Source organism: Fopius arisanus, unplaced genomic scaffold, assembly GCF_000806365.1.
Source record: "Fopius arisanus strain USDA-PBARC FA_bdor unplaced genomic scaffold, ASM80636v1 scaffold00050, whole genome shotgun sequence".
NCBI classification, from domain to species: domain Eukaryota; kingdom Metazoa; phylum Arthropoda; class Insecta; order Hymenoptera; family Braconidae; genus Fopius; species Fopius arisanus.
In genome coordinates, this window is record NW_011887789.1 from 206582 (window position 1) to 233326 (window position 26745).

General features: G+C 39.0%; 3 protein-coding genes across 10 annotated transcripts in view; 1 reads left to right on the plus strand and 2 right to left on the minus strand.

Annotated features, from left to right (window-relative positions):
* LOC105267763 (uncharacterized) overlaps positions 1 to 1529 on the minus strand; it is a 30696-nt gene extending 29167 nt beyond the window's left edge. The window contains exon 1 of the mRNA XM_011306835.1: positions 1116 to 1529. The gene's annotated coding sequence lies outside the window, so the exon portion shown is untranslated. The remainder of the gene's footprint in view (positions 1 to 1115) is intronic.
* A 6969-nt stretch (positions 1530 to 8498) lies between these two features.
* LOC105267764 (cuticular protein 47Eg) lies at positions 8499 to 9081 on the minus strand. Its single transcript, XM_011306836.1, has one exon. The coding sequence runs from the start codon at positions 9040 to 9042 to the stop codon at positions 8617 to 8619; it is 426 nt and encodes a 141-aa protein (XP_011305138.1). The 5' UTR covers positions 9043 to 9081; the 3' UTR covers positions 8499 to 8616.
* Positions 9082 to 17630: 8549 nt separating this feature from the next.
* On the plus strand, positions 17631 to 26227 carry syd (JNK-interacting protein syd). Of its 8 annotated transcripts, XM_011306843.1 has the most exons (18): positions 17631 to 18010; positions 18401 to 18713; positions 18804 to 18975; positions 19235 to 19846; positions 20008 to 20043; positions 20235 to 20252; positions 20344 to 20401; positions 20473 to 20529; positions 20641 to 20973; positions 21109 to 21288; positions 21822 to 22023; positions 22115 to 22998; positions 23101 to 23320; positions 23427 to 23712; positions 23825 to 24013; positions 24266 to 24355; positions 24487 to 24547; positions 25236 to 25321. In XM_011306843.1, the coding sequence occupies exons 2-18, from the start codon at positions 18420 to 18422 to the stop codon at positions 25237 to 25239; spliced, it is 3696 nt and encodes a 1231-aa protein (XP_011305145.1). In that variant the 5' UTR covers positions 17631 to 18010; positions 18401 to 18419; the 3' UTR covers positions 25240 to 25321. The 8 variants fall into 8 exon arrangements, with proteins under 8 accessions (XP_011305145.1, XP_011305139.1, XP_011305142.1 ...); XM_011306837.1 differs by lacking the exon at positions 24487 to 24547 and having other exon boundaries at positions 25236 to 26227; XM_011306840.1 differs by lacking the exon at positions 24487 to 24547 and having other exon boundaries at positions 18804 to 18924; positions 25236 to 26227.
* Positions 26228 to 26745: the final 518 nt, after the last annotated feature.

Consider the following 26745-nt stretch of genomic DNA (forward strand, 5'->3'; position numbering starts at 1 on the left):
CTATATCCTTTCTTCTCCCAGGTATGTACAGCGACTAAATTATTCAGAAGATCCAGAAGTTGGAGAGAGCACGAGAGATGTAAAGAAATAGAGATGGAAGAGCTAAAACTGGCGGTTCACTGAAATGACTGACTTGCTGGTGGTGAGGTACAGCACGAGTAGCGTTCCTATTATATTAATACAGCATACGAATGGCCGGGCATTAATATTCTCAACATAATATAACATAATGTCGGTCAAAGGATTATTAAAAAATTATACTTTTAAATGAATCATATAATTGCACTCTGTACGGCCAGTCTGTCTCTCTTTATCTTTCACTTTTCTTGATCGACCCACGGAGAATAATTAATTGTTCTCATTTGACTGTAAATTAGAATTGAAAATTATGATTCAGTGAAATGAAAGCGAAAGCGGCGGGTCGTGACACCTCGATTATTAACTGCAATCGATATGTAATCGATCTGTGAGTAGATCTGGAGATCTCTGGTGTTATCTCCCCAATCGGTGAAATACTCTTCGGCTCGTCGAATTATTAAAGTAATCATCTGATTTTTAAATTCAATGCGGATCTGCATGACCATTATTGATACTATTCCAATCGTGACGTGCAATTGGCCGTGACTAATCGTTGGCTTACCGGACGTACTCTGGTCATACAATGGTAAAAGTACATTCCAAAAGTATGAATGTAAACATTTCATAATAAATGTCCTACAATTATCTGATGATGATCGATTATTGGAGGAAATATTTGAATCCCTCTCTGGCGGCCATAACGGTTTCTTATATAATAATCATAATTAATATTCTGTCCTGAGGGGCATTAATGTATTCGAATGAAAAATCCGGCGTAATGGATCTAACTGGAAAATCTAAACTCGTATTCACTCGTCAATACATAAATATGAACAATTCATAACAATAGCTTTATCAGAGATACGATGACAACGGATTTTCAACCGGTTCTTATCCGATTCCCAGAGAGAACAGTTGGATGAGTGTTCGCAATATCAACAAGGATTTAGTTACATGAATTGGATTTTTAATTCAAGATTCTCCGGGTGCAGATTAATACTATTTAATGAAAAGAAATCCCAAGTAATCGATCTTACATGCTGGGAATTTAAACTCCTCTCCACTTGTGGTAGAATCAACATGCCGTGGAATTTTCTCGATGTGGATCCGGTTCCTCAGGGTCTCAAGGGTGTGAAAATAAGAACAAAAAGCCCTAAGAATAATGAAAATAAAAAAAAAATAGAAAAGAAACAGAAAAACTCAAAAAACAAGAAGCAAATTCCCACTCATGTCCACCGCTGCAACAACTAAATGCGTTAACGGTGTTTTGGCTATTGAAAATGCCGCCACCTCGGCTGTCAGTTCCAGGACACTAACATCCTCGGATGCACAAATGAGAGGACGCGATGTCCTATTCACCGATGTGTGAAAGGCGATTGACAAACCGCAAAACTAACGCCGACAGAGGTGCCGACTATCAACGGCAACGAGATCGACCCGGCACTACGGAGGAGATCGGTACAACTAACGCTCACCAAGGAGTCAGGATCCAAGACTTACTCCAACCTATCCCCCACCCATACGCTCGAATAAACTACATCACACTGTCTCCTTATTCAACGGAACCTGAAGGCAATTCTTTGACTCCGTTCGTATCTCCTAAACGCGTCAAAATTTCAATTTCAAAAATACAATTTAATTTATCATCTAGTGGCGTTTTTTTCAGTAATTAATTCATGAACACACGCACCCGATATGATATAATTATTAATCCTATTAATTATGATGTATGCTTATTATGATTATTTATTAATTACAATTCCAGCAAGTGGTTCGAGGGCTGTCCTAGTGTTGTAGGCGGATAAATTAAGTGAATTCCGATGTTCGTTAAAAAAGTTGAGAAAAGTTGAGTATGGAATGAGTGACGAGACCTTGCTGGTATGCCATATGCCTCAGCATGTATCAACGACATATGGCGTACTACTTCTTCGAAGATCAGCTAGATGAACAGATGAATCGAACGGTTTTATGCCATTTCCCTTGGAATACCGCTTCACCGGACTCAACATCAGAAACAATCGCCATTCATCACAGCGTTATAAGAACAATAAGTTCTTATAAAACAATAAAAATATCGTAGAAATAACTATAATTTCGGTGGAATAATGTTTAAAGAGTTGGAAGGTAACTCTTTGGGATTCCAGAAATTGCAGGTTGTGGGGAAAGTGCAAGTGTAAGTGCATTTGTAACTGCTGGGTGAAAATCGTTGATTTTATGATAAAATCGTTTCTAGATTTCTCAGTAAAGTGATAACGAAAAGTCAGCGTGTGACAAATTGAACAGAAAGGTAATAATGCATGGAAAAAATGGTAATTGCAGTCAGTGCAATTGTACATTCGTGCAAGACAGTAGCAGAGCTGGTTGAGATAGTGGTTAAATTACTGCTGGAAGTATTTATGACTCCTTGTTGATTCGCATTCGTTAAAGACGATATATGGAACACTATTTAAATGGCTCGATGCAAAGAAGTACACGGGGATAAATATAGATAGTAAAAATGGTCATGGCCATGAAAGAGAATGCTCTGGCAACATAGTTGAAGTTTTCAAAAGGCCCCGTATAGTTATCGGGGATCATACTCTGCGCTGTTGGACATAGTAATAATTACAAAAAAAAACCGGTAAAAAAAATTGAAATCGCAATAGTTTTTAGAAATTTTCAAAAAATTTCTAGAAAATTTTTCCGAAATTTTCTGAAAATTTGGAAAAAATATTCCAGTATATTCTCAAGCAAAACAAACGCACAGCACAACCTTCAATCTCGTCAGGTTTTCAACCGATAAAAACTGTTCTCCAGTCACGAACACTATTCCTAATTTGGTAATTCCTTTTTTCTCCCTGCACTTTCACATTTCTTGTATTTCCAGATAGCCTCCTAACATCTCCCTCCATAATTGGAACGACAAAAAAAAAATACCTGGAAATATTAATCTGAGTTATTCACCACGAGACACCAACACAATTAGTCCACACGGTGTCCATCATTGACCCAAAGCTGGACAATGTCGTAATCCATTATTAAATAGCACGAGCAGAGTTCCATGGACAGGAGATTAGTGAAGTGTCTCAAGGACACGCTCATTTAAATTGTTTACACGTGAAGAAAGAAAAAAAAAGTGCCTTGATTATCATAAAGTATCGTGAACGGATGTCTCAAGGTGGAGGATTAAAACGGCTGAAAGAAAACGTGAGTATCCAGTGAGTGGTGATTTTCGATGAAGACGCCAGCATATGATCACACCAAGTCGTCTCCATGTGGAATAACTACCAGTTTCCTGGAAAAACCCAGGGAGTTACTAAAAACTGGATTCAAGTATTCTGGTACGCATATACCTATAGCAAACATACCGGCCAATGACTCTGTCAGTCATAGAACACGTACGATGCTAAAACCAGTTGTTAATGGTTCTAAACCCGAGGTGGACACGATACCGGTGTCGATATACCTCAGTATACCATCAGTGAATTATAGTTCAGGCGAATTTTAAAATAATTCACCATTGGCAGTCAGAATGAATGAATCGTGCTGTTATATATATAAATAACTGAGAACATGGAGCGTGGGTGAATACGTGGCAGGGTGAGAAAAACCGCCCAGAAAATAAGATGAGGCTGGGGATTTTCCTCTGGTGCAATAGTCCCTCCATTTATTTATTATGTCACGACTTGTATTGGCATGAGGATTACGGGCTTAAGGGCATTTTATACCACCACCTTGGTATTATCATTACATAAATAATTGTAATGAGGGACCTGTACACGGAAGCACACTGTACACACCAGTGAACATGGATGGCCATGGCTATCGAGTAGGATGAACGTGGTTCACCTTCCGAAGGTCAATCGAACCTTTGCACTTATATCTTCAACCTTCTGCAACCTTCAGCTCTGAAGAGAACTCTTATTCGTTGCTCCACCCTAGTCTCAAATAAATACATTGTAACAAATACATTGAGTTCAGTTTAAAAAATGAAATAAATATTTGAGTTTATTCGAGTGTCGCCAATTATTGATTCGACACTTAGCTACCGATATACACCACTGATCAACATTGCACTCTGGCAATGGGTGCCAATCACTGATAAAAATTGTGTTCGAAGGGATAGTGAAGGCGCGTCGGGCACGCGGAAACTCTCGCCGATCTATTATAAAGGTGTCAACGGCCGTTGCGATTAACGATCCGACACGGCGTGACAATGCAATTTGCCGATCGTCGATCGTAACTGGGGCCCAACCTGGCAAGAGGGTCCCATCGACTCGCTATTTTCATGACAATAAATTCCTAGCTCGTACAATGCACCTCAGGGATCTTTTACTGGCATTCTATTTTTTGCTTCAACCAGACTTTTCCGGGAAAATCCGTCTTTACGGCAACCAATGAAAATACACCGCTTTATTCTAATCCAATGGATCACAATTTTCCTAATCGTGTCGCCATTTTCGTACGTTTTAAACGATTTTTAACCGGTCGGTTATCATTTTAGCTCATTCCCCAATCCGAGAGTCCAAAAACATGTCTGTACTACCCCACATTCCCTCATCCTCTAGACCGGCGAGTTAAAAAGATTCGAGTTAAATTTCCTAGTAAAAATGACAGAAGATCCAGGATGCATCTATCATGAAGAACATTTGATTTATGTGGTAGAAGGCCCTCAGCGTCCTTCGTATGATTAAGTCATATTGGATATCTTCCTATTTTCTCTCTCCCTGACTTTCATAAATTTCAAAAGGACAATCACCTCGAGCTAAATCAATTACACCGCTGTCTGAGTTTTACTTTAGTGTATCAGAAGAAGGGCAAATAGCTATTGATAATTTAATTACAGAACTGCTGATGAATGCGCCATTTGCCTTCAAGCGTGATAAAATTTAGTACGTAAATGGTGTAAATCGATCGATATATCGTGATGACGATGTATGGGACTCACACAAGAGCATCTTTATGCACGCGAAAGTCATTCGAAAGGGGGGAAGGTGATGAAGGTGGGGCAGGTGGAGAAGATGGGGAGGGTGGGGAAGGTGGGGCAGGTGGGGCAGGTGGGGAAGGTGGAGAAGGTGGAGAAGGTGGAGAAGGTGGAGAAGGTGGAGAAGGTGGAGAAGGAGGATATAGCCCTGAGAGATGTTTTAACTTGCGAAATCATGAATTCACGAGCTCTGGCAAAATGCGGACTCAGCGACTACGGCGAATTTTCTTTTATTTTTAAAATATTTATGCCGTAAGGCCAGGGCCCCAAGATTGGGTCTTCGGTTCGGTTGGATTCTGTACGGCGTGCCCTGTGTTGCATCGTAAATGCCGCCATGCATGGTCAACGTGGTCGGATGCATCATTGATTGCGCAAACCGGCAGTACATGGCCTGGAGAAATTTCACGTTTTAATATTTACGAACATAGGACCAGCCACGAATAAAGCCTTTCGGAATTTCTTGATTCACAGACGATAGCGTTAATCCATATTACATGTTAAATCGAGGAGGACTTTTTTATTTGGAGTTTTACAGTAACCATGGGCACACAAATATTTCATTAAAATTACGTAATTATGCCGTAATTCCCGAGTGAATTGTCCGGTTAAAAAAGAATTCGTTTTTCCACCAGGGGCTTTTGCAGTAGATGGGAGGAAATTTGGGACTTTCAAGTCCCAAATTTCCACTGGAAAAAAAAAATATCTTTGCGAAAGATGCAGAATAATTAATGAATAAAGTGAAATTTTTTCAAATTCTAGAATTCAAGTGTTAATTATTGATATTAAAATTTTTCCTCACTTTCTTCCAGAAGTTATTGTAGATTTAAGATTCATGTTGCTCTCCCTCCATTATTCAAACAGTTTTTACTGATGAAGAGATTCATGGAGTTACCGATTATTTACCTTGAGCTCATTTCAATGTAAAATCCATTCCGGCGAAAGTTTCAGACTTGCGCTACCGTTTATGGAATATAAAATGAGACTCAATGTTTGCTAGTGAAGAGGAGATCATCGGGTCGGGGGTAAACTCAAGTTAAGTAACCAGGATAAAAAAGATACTTGGTAACATCATCACCAAAAAGTGCTATTACCATAATGCTCGTCTTAACAACGCTTCTTTCCGTACGTTCTCCTCCATTTTGCCTCCTCTCTCCATTCTCCGTTGGCTACAAGAAATTCCTCTCATGTCACATTGGGTACCAAGGGATGGGCAGCTCCAGGGTAAATTTTAACGTCGTCATAAAGTGCCCATCAATATCCAACAAGAGAAGCTAGCTCATTCCAAAACAGCACACCGCATATTAACTTATGCGAACACAACGACAAACTTCATTATCAGCCATCTACAGATGAATTATGCGCGATTGGAGTACAGTAATCAAATTTTATTACATTTTTTATTTTCATTTTTTTAACATCAACAATTGAGCAATTCCAAGACGATAACGAATCCCAATTAAGGATCATCCCCTAGAGATGATCATTCCACATTATCAGTCAACCCCTGGGGGACTATTTATTAGGTTTGATTTTCCCTCTGAGTGGCAACTCGATTTTTCTCGATTCACTGGAGAGAAAAATACCGGAAAAATTACAGAATTTTCACGTATTCATGGGATGACCTTGGTTTTCGGGGAAAAATACTGTAAGTTCCGTAAAAATTTTTGTAGCGAGCAGGAATTTTTACGAAATCTTTCAGGACAATCTTACGGTACCTCCAGTAATTTTTTCCGAAAAGCAAGGTCACCCCACGAATACGTGAAACTTCCGTAATTTTTCCGGTATTTTTCTCTTCGTGTATATATCAAATTTCTCGGGCTTATATAAAATTTCTTTATTCATACGGGAAAATTGATTATGAAGGATAGAATTGCGCGAGCGTTTATGAGGATTCAGCGTAATTTTAAAGTCTGCTTGCGCGCCCGGTGTATTCCAATAACTCAGTACAGTACAGAGCAAGTCACTGTATAACGGGTTTCGGGGCTGTTATCCGACACTAACGAACCTCTCTTCGTTCAAATCGGCTGTTACTGGTTTTAACATCCCGAGTGGTCCTCCCGTTCTCTCTCATTCGCATTTGCAATCATATCAAATAATAATTGCGAAAGTTCGAGCGATAAACTCCAGATGAACTACTCATTTTTCTTTAATGGGTGATGTAGGATGGAATTGGCGAGAAAAAATAAACAGTAAAACGGGTTGGGCCGTGGGAAAACCAAAAGTATCAATTCCTTATTGATTTTTCAATGAATAATTTTTTTTTTATTCTTTTTTGAGGAATCATTTAATTTTTTTCTATTCTGGTAATTATCCATTTTTAGATCGACATTTCAGGCACTGAAAAACCGTAAAAATGGTGAAAATTCGAGTGAAAATTTTCATGAATTTCTCATCTATTGAAAATTCAAACTTTCATTGGAAAATGAATTATTACTCATGAAAAACCAATTTTCTAGGATTTAATTAGGAAATTTGAGAAAATTTTTACCAGTGCATGCCACGTAAATCTGTTAACAAGAAAATTCTCATTTCCATGTAAATATTATTACGCATTTCCTTGTACCAAGTAAACCAGCTCGGCAGAAGTAAATAAATTCCGCGGAAGAATTTCCATTCTGAGAGTAGACCATATTTAGTTATCCCGATGGAAAAAAATGTCAAACTTGAACTCCTTCAAAGCTTTCATTCGGAAGCAAAACGAGTTGTGCACCAACAGAATATCCCATGATGAATGAATTTATCCCTGGAAGCGGTAGTGAGCGTTACGTCAGTGAGGAGAAGTTTTTAAAAAAAAGTGAGAGGAAAAAAGTGAAAGTATGGGTTGACGAGGAGGGGTAGAAGGTATTTGTGGGCTCTGGTTGTCGCTCCAAGCCGAATGGTAATCCAGTTGAGATATATTTTATCGACAAGAGTATTTCCACCCGCAACCAGCACATGTACAGTTGTCAACCCCCTTACATTTCCGCTCTCTTGTCCAAATAAACCCGACATGTCAGCATACAAAAGCGAGAAATAGCGGTTGTTTGTTCACCAGGTCTGTGAGATGACACAGGAGATTTCACGGTCAATGGCGTCGAAGTGACGAACCAAGCTATTACCATGGGAGGAGGCTCTTAAATCTTCCTAGGCATGCGTCTAAATCAATCAGCATAATTAGCAGGCGTCTCTGTACCGCTATACAATGATTAGATTACCATTCACTCTTGTTGACTCAGCCATTGTAAAAATAGTAAACACATCTGACCTACTGATCTAGCTATTTCGACCATTCATGCCTTTTTTGTCAATCTTGTATCTCTTCATTAGGCACAACCTTCAGTTAAATGAAAAATAAAGTGGACCAAAACCTTCGTTAGAGGACAATTTTTTAACTTAAACCACATTAAGGCGGTCACGCCTCTACGATGACAACCAGATAATCTCACGAGTTCGAAATATACATCGTTTCACGGATAAATCGATTAAAATGACACTGAGGTAATTTATTTGAATGGCAGTAGGAAACAAGAGTTTCTACAATAGTCTACTAAATAACAAGATAATTAAGCTCATTTGTAGTATCACTGTTGATTGTCTTAGAATCTGCGGCCTACTGGTCGAACCTGTCCTTCATTCTCCTCGGGATGAGATGCGATGTAATCGAGTGCTCTCTGAATTGCTGGTGGAATTGGGGGTGGAGTTGGTGCAACTGGGAGATGAGATCCTTGAAATTCAGCACCATTAGCATCAGCGACCCAACTGATGGAAACTGGAGTACCATCAGGTGCAGTCCACTGAGCAGATCCTTGCACCACGTTGTTACCCTCCTCAGGTGTTTGTCCAGGCTGATGGTATCCCTGCTCTTGCACACTGATTCCATTGGCTGTCTCATAAGCATTGCGGAATGTACCGTCAAAACCAACGTCAAGGTCCTGAGATAGAATTGGAACAGGATCGTTTGGAAGTAGTCCAGCACTTGCCACTGCGACTATCGCAAAGAATGATACCATGTATCCGTTCATGTTTAGTGATGATACTGATACTTGCTCAGATACTCAACTGATGATCTCTGGAGGATGCAACTGTCTTTTTATAGTACCGCAGAACTAATCGGGTAGGAGTAGCATTAGCATTTTGGCTAAATGTCATAAAATATCACGCAGTTAGCGGATGAAAGTGTACGCCTCTTTCAAAAGATCACACGGAGAAAGGTTACTCAATCCTGAAATTAGTCGAGTCGACGGCTTCAGGTGACTGGATGTTACCATGAATCAACTAATAATTATAATTGGATTCGTGATCACTCGGTAAATATTAGTTATTTTTTTTTTTCCTCTTCGAAGTAATTTGTTATTGATTATGAACTTTACGGTCTTCTTCTCCTATCCGTTGACTCCTTCATGTGGATATCTCTACGTCTGTGTGTTACGTTGTGTGAAAAACCTGTCCTTGGTCGAATTCTCTGCCTTTAAGGCATTTTAAGATTTAATAAATTCCAATGAATCATTTTAATTCCATCCCAACATTTCAGAATGAAGAAGATGAAAAGTGGGGAGACGGTGAACTCTTGTTTGATTTTCAAATCAAGTCATGTCATCAATTTCATAATATTAATTACACCGGAAAAAATAAATATGGAATTTTGATGAGTTGGAGAATAGCAGAACAGCAGAATAGCAGTTTGCCGAGTTGCAAAATCAATGAGAAATGATTAGAGCAAGAACGTGAAATATCAAACGCCATATCCAAATCTTATCCTCGATGATGAATGATTCCGAAGGCGTCACTGCAAAATTTTTGATGCATCCTAACGGCATAACGTACCTCAGAGCAGGTTAACTGTTATTCCACGTTCTATTCTTTTCATGCATTAACCGTAACACCAGTTGACAAGCCTATCAAATTGCTTGCCTATTTGAGATTCTCATTACATGCATTACAATGCGTGATGCAGCGATATGCATAGTCTAATGCATACACGTAAAATGAATAGACGATTGTACTAGAGGAGAGATAATTCACACAGGCAAAGGAACAATCTTCTCCCTGGGTGTGACTTAATAAATGTCCCCGGATTATCACCCAGGTTAGTCAATCCACAATTATTACGACCATCCCACGTAACCCAAAATGCATTCATTGGCATATAAATTGACGGGGAAAAAAAACCAGCCACACCGTATTTATGAGTGATTTTGCAATTATGTTAACCAACCAACTCCAGTGAACTTTAACTGCTGGATTCCAGTCCAAGTATTGCATCCACCTAGTGCGTTTGTCGGTGAAAGATGGGCTGAGGTGAGAATAAGAGACTTCCAGATCTCTACCAATCCCACAATCAGCAGTGAGACAAGGATTTTCCATGTAGCTACTTGAATTGCAGCCTTGGTAAAATTGAAATGTGTAGAGAAGAGTGATAATCACTGGCACTCCTATACATCAGTTCTACATCAGTCTCATCAAGTACTTCTCACTAGATTATGTGATTCCACAAGACCTACATATACGCACCCGTGAGATCCTAATGGAGTGGAGTGGCTTTTGAATAGCTTGAATACGGTGGCTTGAAATACGTCTCTTATATAAGAAGGATTTTCATCCCAGTGGCTTGTGGCCTTCTTGCAAAGAAGCACGTGCACATCAGCCAAACGAGTGGTCTAGCCAGTCGAGCAAATTAACCACTTCTCGTTCTCCTGTACGACGGCAAGACGTCTTCATTCTATCTCGGTACCGAGACGTCTATCCCTGGCAAATCCCTCACGACTCCCACTAAAGATTTTCCAACTTCTCTCATACCGTTTCAATATATATATATATATTTTTTTTTGTTTCCCTCTGTATATCTCTTCCGCACCGATCAACCGATAATTACTTATCGAAGTAACATGTATACACGCCCCAGAGAGGTCTAGCCTCGTAAAGCTACATGCCTATCAACGGTCGTCTCACCACAGCCACACTTAACGGTCATCCTGCCATTTTTCTCAGCTTCATCCTATTTTTTCATCAGCTATTTCTTTTTCTTATTCAACATGCACAACCAAACCCCCGGAGGACACCTAGTCCCGAGTTATTGCGATGCTCATGCAAAATTGTAACCTTCAATGAATGATGATCAGCCCGTTATAAGGCAACTCGAGGTACATTTTTCAATGCTGTATATTCCCACGATACTTCCAATCGATCGATTTACACGTGATGTTTAAGATTATGGCATCTAGCAGATCAAGCCCATCAAACTCCTGGTCTTTCCACGGTTTATCAGCATCAGAGTGCAACCGTGAGACTATTATGCAAATAATAACTCGTATATCCAGTCAACATTGACTTTCAATTTGCCTAGACAAATCTGCATTTTCAGTCCAACTTATTGTTTTATTTTCTCAGCAATTGAATCGCGCAGCTGTGGGCATATTTCAATTGACCCATAATCACAGGATTTGAAAAATCCAATTCATCGATACCGAGTGATGGAGAAATAAAAGGATGACGGGGTATCACTGGAAACTCCTGTAAATCATGACCTCAGTCTCTCCCATAATTTTCAATGATACTGGAAATATTTTTCTCAGATTGTCTATTGAAGATTCCATAGATCGATGGTGAAAGAAAATGCTCAGAGATCACTTCACCCGCGTCCAATTACGATCGGCATGGCTACGACCTTCGTTGCAATTTATCTTCTTTATACATACGGTATTATATGATACATTGGAAAATCCCTTAGCACATGTGCATGTACCCGTTGAACCTCTCTTACATGGATTGCCGGTGCATCGAGGATAACGCGAAGGAGCACAACTAGACTTGGGAGTACCCACCGACAATTCGTCGGCTCAGCCATGCATATCAAACCCACCACCTCACGTCTCCCCCCGTTAAAATGCACAAAGTAGAAATTTCTACGTATCCACAGGCAACTTGTTGGAATAGCCACAGCAAGATACACCAGAGCATTTCCTATCTCATTCCACCAATTCAACCTTCAAACATACTCTGAATGTTAATCGTTGTTACCAATTAATGCCAAATTGATTGACTTTTTGAAATAGATTTTAGCCGTTCCCGTTGAATGGGCGATGAGACAAGCCTTCTGGTCATTTTCCATGCTGCCTTAACAGGATAGTGGACAGCCAACAGCACCCGTGCCCTACGAGCAAATTCGTAGAGCCCCTTGATGCCAACCCTAATGCCAAATTGATAATCACTGTTTACCTATTGAAAGACTTATTTACCAGGATGACTCGTTGAGAGTATTACGGTACAACTTCTGTTGAACAACCGCTTCTGTCCTTGTCCGGTAAATGGAACAGAGATGGCTTCCACCGTAAAATCGTTAAGGTCAACCAACTGGCTCTGGCCCAGGATTGTTAGTAACGAGGACTTTGGTGACATGATGCCACTTGCCTCGATTACGAAACGCTCATTACCCAGTCTAAGTGGAGCCCAATCTTCTCGCTGGTTGGAATAACTGCTCTAACATTTTCTGAGCATTATATGAAGGATTTCGTAAAACTGCGCTGCACTCGATACTCATGAGGGGGAAATAAAAAATGTATTAGATACATTGAGTTGCTGTTTACCACTCGCGTTGGTCGAGGGGACGGAGATCGGTGATTCATCCAGAAAATAAAGATAAAGATTTTTTTTTTAAATTATCTGACGCCCACAAGTTTTATTTTAATAGGTTTTAATAGGCTCAAGGGAAGAAGGACGAAGGTAGCGGACATTTTCCGTCCCCGAAAAAAATGCCACGTTACAAATGGACCCCCGTGTTATTTTTTACACCAAGTTTTATTGTTGTGTCGTACTGGAGCTTGAATTTGTCCATTAACTTTCCATCTGAGGAGATACCCAATAGCTCTAGTCATAGTGATTGATCCGGCATTATTGATGCTGTGTATAAATTGAGTGTTGCAATAATCTCCTATGACTCGGGTTTTGCAATGTCGTCGGGACGTAGGAACGATTACAATGAAACTAAAATGCATAAAAGTCTCGACGTTGCAATTTAGGATTATGTGCATACAAAGTAATGGAGAAAGAACTGTCGACGAGATTTCGTAATTCGGTGAATTTTCAAAGAATTATGGGAAAATTTTGAAACAACTTCACGCGGAAGCCGATAAAATCCCTGACAACAATGAATCGTGAAAATGATAATTGTTTCTTCAGCACTACCTTCCCCACCGCTTGATACACCTTTCTCATGATTTCGTAACGGTGATACTCATTGTCAGATGGGTGAAACGACACCATTGGGGTATGTACGCAGAAGTCAGAGAGTAAGTTACCGAGGCACTCGTACACAGTCATTCAGCCGTGGGATTAACTTTCGTCCTCACCAAGAAGACGCTCTCTGTTTCTCTTCTTTTATTTTCAAATGCCTGTCACCTACTCATTCCTTTCCAACTTGGCTGCCTGGCTCCAATGAATTGTAGATGACAATGAATGCTGCAGTAGAATGGGAAGCGAAGCATTGAAGTTGGGAGCCTGGCAGGTTCTTCAAGATGTTCTTCGAGATGTCCATCGAGATGTTCGTCGAGATGTTCTCCACCATCTGGAGGATGACCAAGACAAAATCACTGGCACATCACCACCCTGTATAGATCAAAGGCTAGAGGCCAGCACGTCCTTCTCATTATGATGCTGTTGGTTACTCTGAAATTCTAACTGTACCGTACACCTCACCCCGCCCAAGGGGCTGGCACCATCCACCAACGATAACCCATACATATTTCAAATGAGACTGACTAGGACAACCAATAAATAATAATAAGGTGTGGGTGCTTGAGTAGCGATTATTTTCCAACATTTTCTTGATTAAATAACGGTTAAATCGAATAGTCGATGGCCAGCACATGACATCGTCCTTTAACCATCCTCTAATGAAAATAAACCAGAAGGATAAAATTGTTGTAGTCAGAATGGTGTATCGGAGGTCCGTGTCAAGTACAAAAGGAAGAGACTGAGGAGGCGAAAGACGAATGGAAGGACTCTCCAGAGATCCAGCCACAATATAGATCGAAGGCCAGAGGCCAGCACGTTCCTCTCATTATGCTCTTGGCTCTTCGAAATCCTAACTGTACAGTGCACTCACCCCGCCCAAGGGCCTCTCCATGCCATTGCACGATCATGTATATAACGTACTTACATACGAGATCAGGACGCCTGGCCAGTTATTTCAAGTTGCGTCTGTAGTCATTGGTCTCTCCAGGACTTGGGGATATCGGCACACCTTGAGGTGCACATCTCCACCAAAAACGAAGAGCACTATGAAAATAATGTTCAAGCTATCTTCTCAAATATAATTCAGAAATGTGAGATATTTTAAGTTTGAAATATTCATTTTTTTTTTACAATAATTTCATCACTAGAAATTCCTATTCACACCTCTTCACACACTGAGAAAAAGTAACAGTTCTTCCATCAATTATATTTACTTTCCACCAAGCCATGTAAATGTAAATGTGTAAATACTCCCATAACACAGGGTAATGCCAAATTTTTTTGTGATCAGTACAGAATATATTGGAGAAATGATTTTTGCACTCGTCGCATTCTACATTTTATATAATTGTTTATCAAATTAATTTATTAGTCCTATTGATGTTATGAGAGAACGACTCCATTGTCTCACGTGTTTATCAATGATGATTGAATAAGTATTTGGGGATAAATAGCGAGATATTTCTTTTGACACGAGTTCGTAAGTTAAAAAATAAAGTAGATATGAGAGGAGGCTGTGTGGATAGTATAAGTACTATAAGTAATGTGGTATTGGTAGTTTGAATATGTATCGTGTGCTATTGCCGTACCGATATCAACTTGGAAAATTTTTAAATCGACCATTGGCAAATTTATCGGCACACTTTCACATTCCATCGTACAGTCTGGGGCGATTTGCCTTGGCACTTTATTGGCGGCATTTAATTGCGAGAGCAAGCAACGGTGCGAGAGAACACCGCAGAAAGACCATTTGCACCAACACGGATCTCCTGGGCTTCTTGGACACCCCGTGGTCACTTCCTACTTTCTGTGCTCGTGGTTTGTTGGATATCGAGGGGAAAAGGAGAAAAAATGTGGAGGAATAATATGAACTTCGAAATACGATAAAAGAACGGGAAAGAGCTCATTTGAGATTCTATAAAGGGATTTCGTTGGGGCAATATTGTTGGTGAGGAGTTAGGAGGATGTGGATGCTGTTGGGGAAGGAAGACGGGGCTGATAATAAATATACCCCTCTTTATACGGTTATCTGGTGGGGAATCGCGTAAACGAGGACGTATGCGAACGTTTCGTACGGCAAATTGGATTCTGCCAAGTGCAATGTTATAATTACTACCGTTGTTTGGAAATCGTATCAATGACAATCGCAAACGGTGGTATTTCGATTATTCAGGAGTGAGGAATTTAATAAGGGGCACTTGGGGAGTCACGCTGATTTACCTTTTTAGAGATAGAGGCTTTGCTCACCTTGGTGAAAAAAAATTTTACGAATAAATCACTGTCGGATAGTTGTCATCTTGCGGAACGGTTTTTTTATTTTAACAGTTTTAGTCTTATTGCGATATTCTTGAGTTAATCCTTGGGATTTAACATTTCAACTGTCAATTCTGTTCACCATCTGTCGACATAAATATTTCTTGAGATGTTGGCACTTCTTTTAAATGCAGATGCAAAAAATTCTTTTTAGGAAAATTGGAGGCTTTAATGGAAGTGGTTTTATGTGTGTTTCGTAAGGTACATGGAAATTTATTTCTTTTTGGTATGAGGTTAGTCGGGGATTTATGAAATACGAGGGGAAGAATGGAGAAATATGAATGACGGGAGTGGATTTAAATGTTGTGGTAAATTTTTCAGGCATTTGTCGGTGATATTTATTAGGAGTTTAATTGAAAATGGAATGAAATTGTCGATTTCGAACGTGCGAGCGACTGATTAACATAATGCTGCGGCGGTAATCAATCTGAATGCTTATTGACGTTTGCGAAATAGCAATCGTGTGTAGGAAAGATAAAAGCGTTGCGAAATGAGAATAAATTCTCTGCCGACAGTTATTCATCATGAAAAACTTAAAGGGAAGAATTTTTTAAAATCAATACAAGGAAGCTGATGAAAACTTGTCATTGAGAAAAAGTCTTGTTCGATTGATTTTTTTTTTCGATCAGTCAGCCGAGAATCTGGACAGAGTTGAATAAATTTTCAATAAAAATTCGATTTGATAGTATTCTGATTTATATCTGGACAAAAAAATCTGATTATGGATTTTCCATGGATTTTTCATTTTCTTTTGAAATTTTTGCGAAATAATTTTTGTTTATTTTCCAATTGTAAGACTTGAAAAAAAAAATCATGATCTCATTTTTTATACAATTATATAAAATTTTCATAGCAAATTTCTCTCTCGTCTGGAGTATTTGCAGAACCACTCATTTCTCCGATTTCCCCTTAAAACCAGTCAATTAGAATTCCGCGAGTTCAAACAAACAGATCAGTACATCATGAATACAAATGGCAAGTAACGAATTAAAAAACCGGATCTGCGCACAGAAACCACTGAATTAGGCCAGCCGTATTTCTTCTCTATTGTCTATTTCCTCAGAAATTTCCCTCATAACTCTAATTAAGATCAGGAAACATATCTGATGATCGCACCGATAACAGAAACCAACAATTATGATTCTGAAAACAATGATAAATCACGGAAGAGAAATGGAAAGTCGTAATGTAATGGACTCTTCTTTTAAAAAATCTGCAAGAAAACCTAGGTTTTCCTGAGAAAACCCCAGTCCCTGGATTTTCAAATATTTGAATTCATCCATTTAATCTCCAACACAACTTCGGAAATAATTAAAATTATATCAATAACGATCATTTTTCACTCTCCCATAATTTCAAGTGATATGTATCTCAGATGGGTCTGCCATTTTGTTTTTTCTCTGCAAAACACTTAAAGGCAATTTCATAATCACCTCGAGATACGAAGATATCGATCGGAAACACCTCCTCGAGTTCAATTGAGTCATCTCGTTTCACCACTTTATTCCTGATTCCTTTTTTTCTTATTTTGATTGCAAAAAAGGGCTCTTGAAGAGCTCCCCCAGGACCCTATTCATATTCATTTTTTAATTCCCCCTAGCAATGCATAAAAAAAAAATTATCCGCGTTACCGATTTCACTCGATTTGATTATGAATCTCAATCAAAAAAGACATTTACATCAGTCAGTGCGGTAAATGGTGGATTACCCACGCGTTTCTCACCTTTTGAATACGTCGTAATTAAAAAATAAAAATTCTATACGAAACACGTGTGATATAGATTTACCCTCACACGTGCCATAAAATTTTTACCGCACTTGTTCTGTAATGTACTACCCAAAAAAAAAAACCGCTGTTCACCGGCTACACTAGGGTCCGCCACTTTCCGATCCGTCACACTTTATCGAGACCTGCATTATCAGCGCGCAATAAATTGTTGTTAAAATCGAAATTCAGTGTATCAATAGCAGCGCAAATGAATCTCATCACAAATATTCTCTCTCACTCTCTCTCTCCGTATATATTTATATATTCATGAGGTAGAATCCATTTTTCGAACGTCATCAGTCTAGTGTTGATTCGTACGCCCGTGTCAGTGCAGTCTATCATAAAAAAATGGAGTGGCATACGCAAAATATGGTGATAATCTCGTAAGAGCAGTCGTCCCGTGTGCCTCAAAAGGAAAATAAAAAAAATCGACAAATGTCACATCTGTTATCACCTCTCCATGGATTAGAAATGTCACGTCGAGAACGTTCCGTTGAAATTCGTTTCGTTTGACCAATAAGTGCATCCATGGAAGAGTGTATTTGAACGGTGCTCCAATCCTCCATTCAATTGAAAAAAACCAAGTGAAAATAAATCGTCACTAGGTCCCCCACGCAAATCGGTCAGCAGTAGTTGTGAAACATCACGACAACGTTGTAACAGGTCTCCAACACGTAGAGGTAAAACCTTCATAACCACATTCGGAGTATTTATTGACTAATACAGAGTACATGCTGAATATGCAAGAGTCAATGATTTCGTCACGCTGTCACCAGAATATCCAGTCGTCTTGCCCATTGTCTGCAATAGTCATCAATAATTTCCTAATTTTTTCAATAGTTCAATCATTTTTTTGAGATCGCTGGTTATCAAATTTGACACGAATTGACCGATGAGATAGAGCATAACCCTGAGTTATTAATTATCTGTGATGACGTTAAAAGCCTCCATTGATCACAATTTACGATGCATCAACGTGTGACCTAACCGCTATATCGTAGAATTAATTTATTGACATTTACACTTGAGTACACTTGAGTAAGCGCAGAATACAATATTATGAATTCCAGTGACACGGTGATAGCCAAAATGAATCAGGAAACAGTGTATGGTACTCACGAGGACAGCCATGTGGTGATGTCGGAAAAAGTTCAATCACTGGCTGGGAGTATTTATCAGGAGTTTGAGCGAATGATAGCCAGATATGATGAGGATGTTGTAAAAGAATTGATGCCCCTGCTAGTCAATGTTTTGGAGTGTCTCGATATCGCTTACACTGAGAATCAGGAGCATGAAGTGGAGCTAGAGCTATTGAGGGAGGACAATGAACAACTGGTAACGCAGTATGAGAGAGAAAAACAACTGAGAAAAACATCTGACCAGGTCTAATGATAAATATGAATTGAATTCAGTGGGTAATAATAATGGCTTTGTTGATATTTTTTGCTTACTTCGTTTTATTTTTGTCTGCAGAAACTCCTGGAGCTGGAGGATGTAGCGGAGGATGAGAGGAAGCAATTACTGTCGAAAATGGATAATTTGGAGTCTATTCTCCGGATGTTAGAACTGAAGAGTAAAAATTCACACGATCATGGTACAAATGACAATGACTCCAATTCTTGCCCTCACAGAACACGATCCTACAGTAGAGTAGTTTATTATTTTTTTCTGTTTCGTTATGTATTATTTTAAATATTCCTCCTTGAAACGTTTTAGCGTTTCGCCATTGATTTCTTTGTGATGTTTATTGCTTTTCTGTATTTGCCTGGGGATATTCCTTGCGATTCAATGATTTTCGCGGAGAATTCCGATTGATTTGTCATCGAGAATATCCCAGCATTGCCGGATCCTCGTGAAAATCTCAACCGAAGTAAATTATGGAAAAAGCATTTGTAATTTTCCAGTGGTTCGCCTGGAGGAGAAAGAAGCCGAGTTGAAGCGTGAATATTCACGTCTTCATGACAGATACACCGAATTATTCAAAACCCACGTTGATTATATGGAGAGGACGAAGATGCTGGTTGGAAGCACTGAGAGATTAGAAAATACAACTGGCGGTCGTGGCCCTGCACGATTACCAGCACTTGGTCTTGCCCATATGTCCAGGAGTTCTGGACCTCTCAGTTATGGATTCCAAAGTTTAGAGACCAGTATGACTGCCGAGGATATTCAGGAGGAGTTATCGACTAATGGAGCTAGTTTAAAGTCCGAGATGCAGGACAGCAGTAGTGAAGCAGTACCTGAAACCTCGGATAAGAGTCAATTGACTGATCAACCGGTACAAGAGAATAAGACAACTGCCGTTAGTAGACCATTCATAGATGAAAGTCCTGAAACAGAAATACCACCTGTCGTTGTTACACCAACAACACCAACCATTGATAAATTTGGTTCAACTCCAAGTGGTCGCAGCAGAACTGAACGAGAGCAACGAAGCGGAAATACCCTGTATCAGGAGCTCAGTTTCCAAGATGCTGATGCATTAGGGGAGATGGACGAGGGTGCAGACATAACTGGTAATTTTCATTCATTCAATTTCTCGTGTCAACATCTCCGAACTCAAAAAATCTACAGCTTTAGATATTTTGCTAAACCTCTGGTTCATGCACTGTCATAATTCCAGCATTTAATTAACTTGACATTTGTGGTTAATCCTTAATCCTTCATTAATTTATAGGCAGTTGGGTTCATCCAGGAGAATATGCGTCATCGGGTATGTTCAATGAAATTTTAGTAAAAGTACGAATTACCTGTTTCATAGACACAAAGAAAATTCGAATATTCGAATATTCCTTTTTTTTTTCATTTTATAAAACTACTAACAATCGCGCATTATTTTCTCTGTTCTGTTTTTGACATGTTTTCCACAAATACTTACCAATGTGATGCATGGCGAATAATCAGTTAATGACAACTTTTTCGGTGAGTGCCTTTCGTGTTTTTTTATATCAAATCCATACGAGATTTATTTATTCGGTTGTTCAGAAGTCGTAATGCTTTTTGAATTTTTTAGGAATGGGAAAGGAAGTCGAGAATTTAATTATGGAGAATAATGAACTCTTAGCGACGAAGTAAGAATTGTTTAATTTTTTTTTTTATCAATGTCGTCAGGTTAAAGGCTAATCACATCTATTTTTTCTAGAAATGCTTTAAATATCGTGAAAGACGACTTGATAGTAAAAGTTGACGAGCTAACTAGGTAAATAATACAAGATAAAATTTTTTCTCAATTGTGAATTCATCACGGGCAGAGTAATGCATTGTGAATTTTAATTGGCGTATGATTTTTTTTTTGTTGTATTGCTAATAGTGAGCAAGAAATTTTGCGAGAGGAAGTACGAGGAATGCAACAAGCGAGAGACAGGCTTCGTCAGAAAGTAGCGGCACTTGAAGAAGAATTGAAAAAAACCAAAGAGGAGGCAGAATTGGCGAAAGCCACGAAGAGTGACGACGAGGAAGACGTGCCACTGGCTCAAAGGAAGCGATTTACCAGAGTGGAAATGGCTAGAGTACTTATGGAGAGGAATCAGTACAAAGAGAGGTTTATGGAGCTTCAGGAGGCTGTGCGATGGACTGAGATGATTCGAGCCAGTAAAACAGATCCTGCTAGTATTTCAGGGGGAAAACAATCTGTCTGGAAGTTGTGAGTGCTAAAACATTTATTTCACATTTTTTTAATGTACAACTTCATGAACTTCAAAATCATACCTCCATCACCATACGGTTCCGAACTCCACCTCCGCAATTAATTATATTTATGAAAATTTTTAAAATTCAGTTTTAGTAATCTCTTTACTGGACCAGCAGACCGAGGGGCTATACCAAGGGGTCCTCACACATTACCCCACATTCGTTACAGTGCCCCAACGAATCAAGTCGTTCCAGCACCACCGCTGGACGCAATGCGTCGACGTACATTGAAAAGTCGCCAGTATTTACTGGATCGGGAAGACAGCATGTGAGAATTCCATTGAATTATCCAAAATGCACATTATTCACTTATTAATTACACGACTGTTATTTCCTGAAGAGTATTCATTTTTTGAGCGTCGATTTTTTTCGTTAAATCTAGTTCTGTCGATCTGAAAAATCCAACTGATTTTTCATTTTGTTATGAAAAACATTTGCTGGGTGTTTTACAGCAGAATTGAGTTGGAATATATTTTATCCATTGAATTAATTTGGTATCATGTGAATAATCGAAAAGTCTTGAGTGATTTTCAATTCCTAGTCGAAAGTAACAAAGTATCGCCTCATAATCGAGGATATTATGTAAATGAAAAGTTTATTTAATTTTGCAGTCACATATTATATATCACGATCTCGTCGGAGTTCTGTTAATAAAAGGAATGTGTGTCATACCTTTCGGCTTTTATTTAAGTGTCACTAGGTTTAATGTATTCGTATCGTTTGTAATTGGTGTCGAAATGTACATATTTTCATGAACATGCACATGTCATGTGCCTATCACTGAACGGAAAGATGTTTCAGTATTTTAGAGAAACGTGCAGCACGTCTTGCCAACGAAAGGAAGGAGCAGTATCGCCAGGTGAGAGCACACGTGCGTAAAGAGGATGGAAGATTACAGGCGTATGGATGGAGTTTACCTGGAAAACCGAGTGCACCAGCTAGACAACCTGTCCCAGTTCCAGTCTACTGTCGCCCACTTCAAGAAACCGAACCAGGAATGAAGGTAAAATTGAAAGAAATATTCCGTAATTTAACTCATTTTTAGGTAAAATCGACTCATCACCGTTTACCTCTTCAAATCAATAATTGTTCAGATTTGGTGCGGAGCTGGGGTAAATCTAAATGGTGGAAAGACTCGAGATGGTGGTCTAGCAATCGGTGGAAGTGTATTTTACGCTGATGAAGCACAAGAAACCATAAATGTCAGAGGGGAAGTTGAGGATGCTGTTGAGTATTTGGATCAAGAGCTACAGGAGAGTGAGCTGCGTCGTCTTGAGGCTGAAAAAATGGAGCAGCAACTGAGTTCCCTAGTGTGGATTTGCACATCAACTCAAAAAATGTCCAAAGTCACTGTGATAGACGCCAACAATCCAGCTGATATATTAGAAGTATTTAATGTTTGTCAGAGTCACCTACTGTGTATCGCAAGCGTACCTGGTGCCAAGGAAAGAGATTATCCGCAAAATGCAAATAATTACGCAATACGAATAACTAATGGTGCTTGTGATAACAATCTCACTAGCAAACGTGCCAATGGTAGTCAAATTGCTGAAGAAGCGATAGGTGGTGGTAAGAACAGCCTAAACACTGGTGACTCGAATGATCGGAGTCAGGCAACTTCAGAGGAGCCAAGTTCCCTGGAGGAAAAGCCGAGTGAGGACTCCGAGAGAGTTACAGACGTTGATCAAAGCTCAAATACAGAACCACAAAGTTTAGAAACTATCGACAGTGAGACAGCTAATCTGGGAAAAGTTCACTTTGTTAAGAGCAATTTGGAGGAAACATCGAGTAAGACAAACGAGGAAGAGGGAGATGAGAATGAGGAAATTTGCGATACTAATATTGAAAAAATGTCGTCTATTCAACCTACGATGTGGCTTGGGGCGCAAAATGGGGCGGTTTACGTGCACTCGGCTGTGGCTAAATGGTCGGTGTGTTTGCACACTGTTAAGCTCAGAGATGCTGCATTGTCAGTAGTGTAAGCATCTGTACTTATTAGGCACTCTAAATTATTTTTTTCGCGGCATTATCAAATCGTCGGTGATATTATAATTTTAGTCGTATTTGTTAAACCTTTCAGCCATGTTCAGGGGCGAGTTTTGGTGGCTTTAGCAGATGGAACAGTGGCAATATTCCGCAGAGGATCAGATGGACAATGGGACCTATCACAACACCACATCATCACTCTTGGTAGCCCTCAGCATTCGATTCGCTGCATGACTGCCGTTTCTGGAAAAACTGTGTGGTGTGGTTACAGAAACAAAATCCACGTCATTGACCCTGTTCATATCACCCTCGAGGTAAAAGCATGGAAGGATCATTGAGTTGTAATTAACACGGTGAAATGGTTTTTCAAGGGTTTATAAAAATTTTAAGCAATGAGAGTAAGGATTAGGATTCTTTCAGTGTACCGTGGATGCACATCCCAGGAGAGAGTCTCAAGTGCGTCAGCTAGCTTGGCTAGGGGAGGGGGTCTGGGTCAGTATTCGGTTGGATTCTACCTTGAGACTGTATCATGCACACACTTATCAGCATCTTCAGGATGTCGACATTGAACCGTACGTTAGCAAAATGTTGGGAACCGGCAAACTTGGATTCTCTTTTGTGAGAATTACTGCGCTGCTCATATCTTCTAATAGGCTGTGGATTGGGACTGGGAATGGAGTCATCATATCGGTACCATTATCTGAAAGTAAATAAAAAATTTATCAATTTGTGTGTTGAAAAAAAAAATCGAAATCCAAAACAAATGAGATTTCGAATGTTTCGAAGGAACAACTAGATATAAATTGTTATTTCATCAGGTGCTGGTGGTTCATTGGCGCTATCAAGAGTTGGGTATAGAACAGAAGCACCAGGAGTTGGTGTTCGTGTATTTGCATCGGATTATGGTGTAACCCTGGGGAGTTTCGTGCCCTATTGCAGTATGGCCCATGCTCAATTAAGCTTCCACGGACACCGAGATGCCGTCAAAATGTTCGTCGCTGTTCCCGGTAAATTATCAACCTCTACCAAATGACATTCTCTCCTCTCCTTCATTTTTAAAAGGAATGCATCCATTTAGTTCCTTTCGTTGCCTATAAATAACTCACAACAACCGCTTTTTAAGAGAAATTAAATATTCATGAGCTCGGAATTATTTCCGTCGACAATCGGAAAAACGCAGATTTTTATTCCTGGAAAAAAAGGCTTTGTTGAGTTCTACCTCGAGAGGTAGATTTTTATTTTTACATGTATTTTTCTAGGACATGGCGGACAGAGTGCAATTTCCGATGGTACTCAGCCTGCAATGCTGGTCTTGTCAGGTGGCGAAGGATACATTGATTTCAGAGTTGGTACGTAAATTTTAAAAGTGAAATATTATATTGACTTACGAGATTCGTTTTTATCTCACGATAATGCGTAGGCATTATTCTATTCTTCTCTGTAATTCCATTGGGTTTATTGCGACGATGAAAAATTTCAGCTGAAGAGGCGGAAGACGAGAGTGATGTGGCAACCCACCTCATTGTCTGGCAGTTGGTCAGGTATGCCCCCAGAGAGTTAACGCGTTGTACATGAATAATTGCCCAATATCTCGACAATAAAAATAAAAAAATTATTTCACTACAACTCATGATTAAAAATTTCACTCATCCGCTGGTGAATGCACATCGCTCGAATATACTAATACGATTATCGCAAGCTGAAGAAATAATGCTTGAATCTTGAGGGGGTGGAAGATTGGCTTCAGTCAAATTGATATCCACGTTTTTATATTAATTTTCCTATTATAATCAATCAGTTTCCATCAGGTGTTCTTTACACTCAACTTCTATCACTTCGCAACGCGGAATTTTATTAGTTATACCTTAATACCTCTTACGATTACTTTGATTCTCATTATGAATAATTTTATGTAAATAATACCGCTTGTCTCTATTAACAGCTCAACAAAATTTCGTGTTATTCATACACAAATTTCGTTATCTATTGCTCTCTGGGGGTAGATGGATCTTCTAGTCGTTGTAATGTAAATAAACACGGTTGATCTGGTCACTGTTGAAAAATTTCGATGGGCGATTTCCGTCAACATGAATTCAACTTCCACAAGGAAAATTTGATCCCACCGTGTAATTAATACTAAGAAATATTTCGACAGTGTAGCTACTTTTTGGATTACTTGTTAAAATACACAGTGAGGAGAATTGTCTTCCAATGAATAATATTCCACAGGTGATGGCGATGAAACCGAAGAGGGACTAGAACGTTCTAGCGCAGCTGTACCCAATCCAGATGAGCACGGTGAGCAAAGTCACCTGATAGTGTGGCAGGTTCAATCACCATTGCCAATCGACATGAATGGCTAGCCCACACGAGGAGTGTAACTGAACAGCTGTGAATTTTATTGCTGAGAATGCAATAACTTAACGAAATGCAGGAAACGAAAATCATGTGGAGTGTAGATAGTGAATCATGTCACTCTCAAACAGTTTTGTCTTAGATATGATTATGTTAATATACAAATGAAGCATTAAAGTGTGCAGAGAGGCAACGATTTAACCGATGATGACGCTTGATTATGCCCGAAGGTAATGGGAGACAACTTTAAATCTTTTCGTAGTAAATTATTGATGGTTTTAGAGACGCTTATGTACGATATTTCTTTTTATATGAAAATGGTCCTTGCCGAGTCTTAATTTTTAGTATGAAACAAATTTTTTTATCTATTGTCTGGAACACCTCAGATAGTGGGAGAGGAGCAGAGATAATGTAATTGTTAGCTTGAATATGACGGATAGAGACTATCGCGCTGAAAGAAACCTGCACGTAGGATTCTATTGGATTCTACCATTAATATAGACTAATTTGTAACAAATATCGACGAATATAAAATATACAAGATTACATTATTTATTCAAATTATGAGATGAGTGATTTTTTATTGGTTTTCTTGGATTGATTATGGAATTTCTGTTCTTTATGAGAACAATTGGATGTATTTGACATGTTTATGGTTTTTTAGTTTTAACCGTAAAGATCAATGAAGTTGAAAGAATTCAGGAGACAAGCGCATTGTTATAGACATATATTAACTTATTTATTTGTTTTGGATCATCTGAATATACCTGATAAGAAAAGTAAATACTGTCACTGATATGGGAATAAAGTAATCATGTAAAATTGCGCGCTTTCTCTTGCTTCGATTCTCACTCAGTTGTCCTACCAAAGATAAGGAATAAATTTAAATAAAAAAAATACATAGAAATTGGGGTAATATGTGATTTATATAATGCATAGTTAATGGAATGGCTCTAGTTAAATAACAAAATTGTCACTAGGTGTTCTTGCCGACGAGAACTTTCTTCTCACTATTTATAATGAATAAAAATTGCAGTGATGGGACATTTTGAGAACGAGAATAATTCATTATTGTACCTGGCTCAAGTGTCGAGCCTTCATCATTCTATAATAAAATAAAGTTATAATTATATATTTTGTCGCCTTTGAAATTTTTTTGCATTCAAAACATTTGAAGTATTATAAAAAAAAGTGAAAATAAAATCTGACCATCGAAAGATCCAAATGAGGATAAACGACGAAAAATGTGACTGGGTGTGTTGTGGTTGTCAATTAATTAAAAATTCAGAGGACAGATGGTTTTTTAAAAAATGAAAACCATGAGATTATCAACTATATTCTGTCCTCGTCGAACACTCGAAACGATTGCGATGCGTAAATCGCG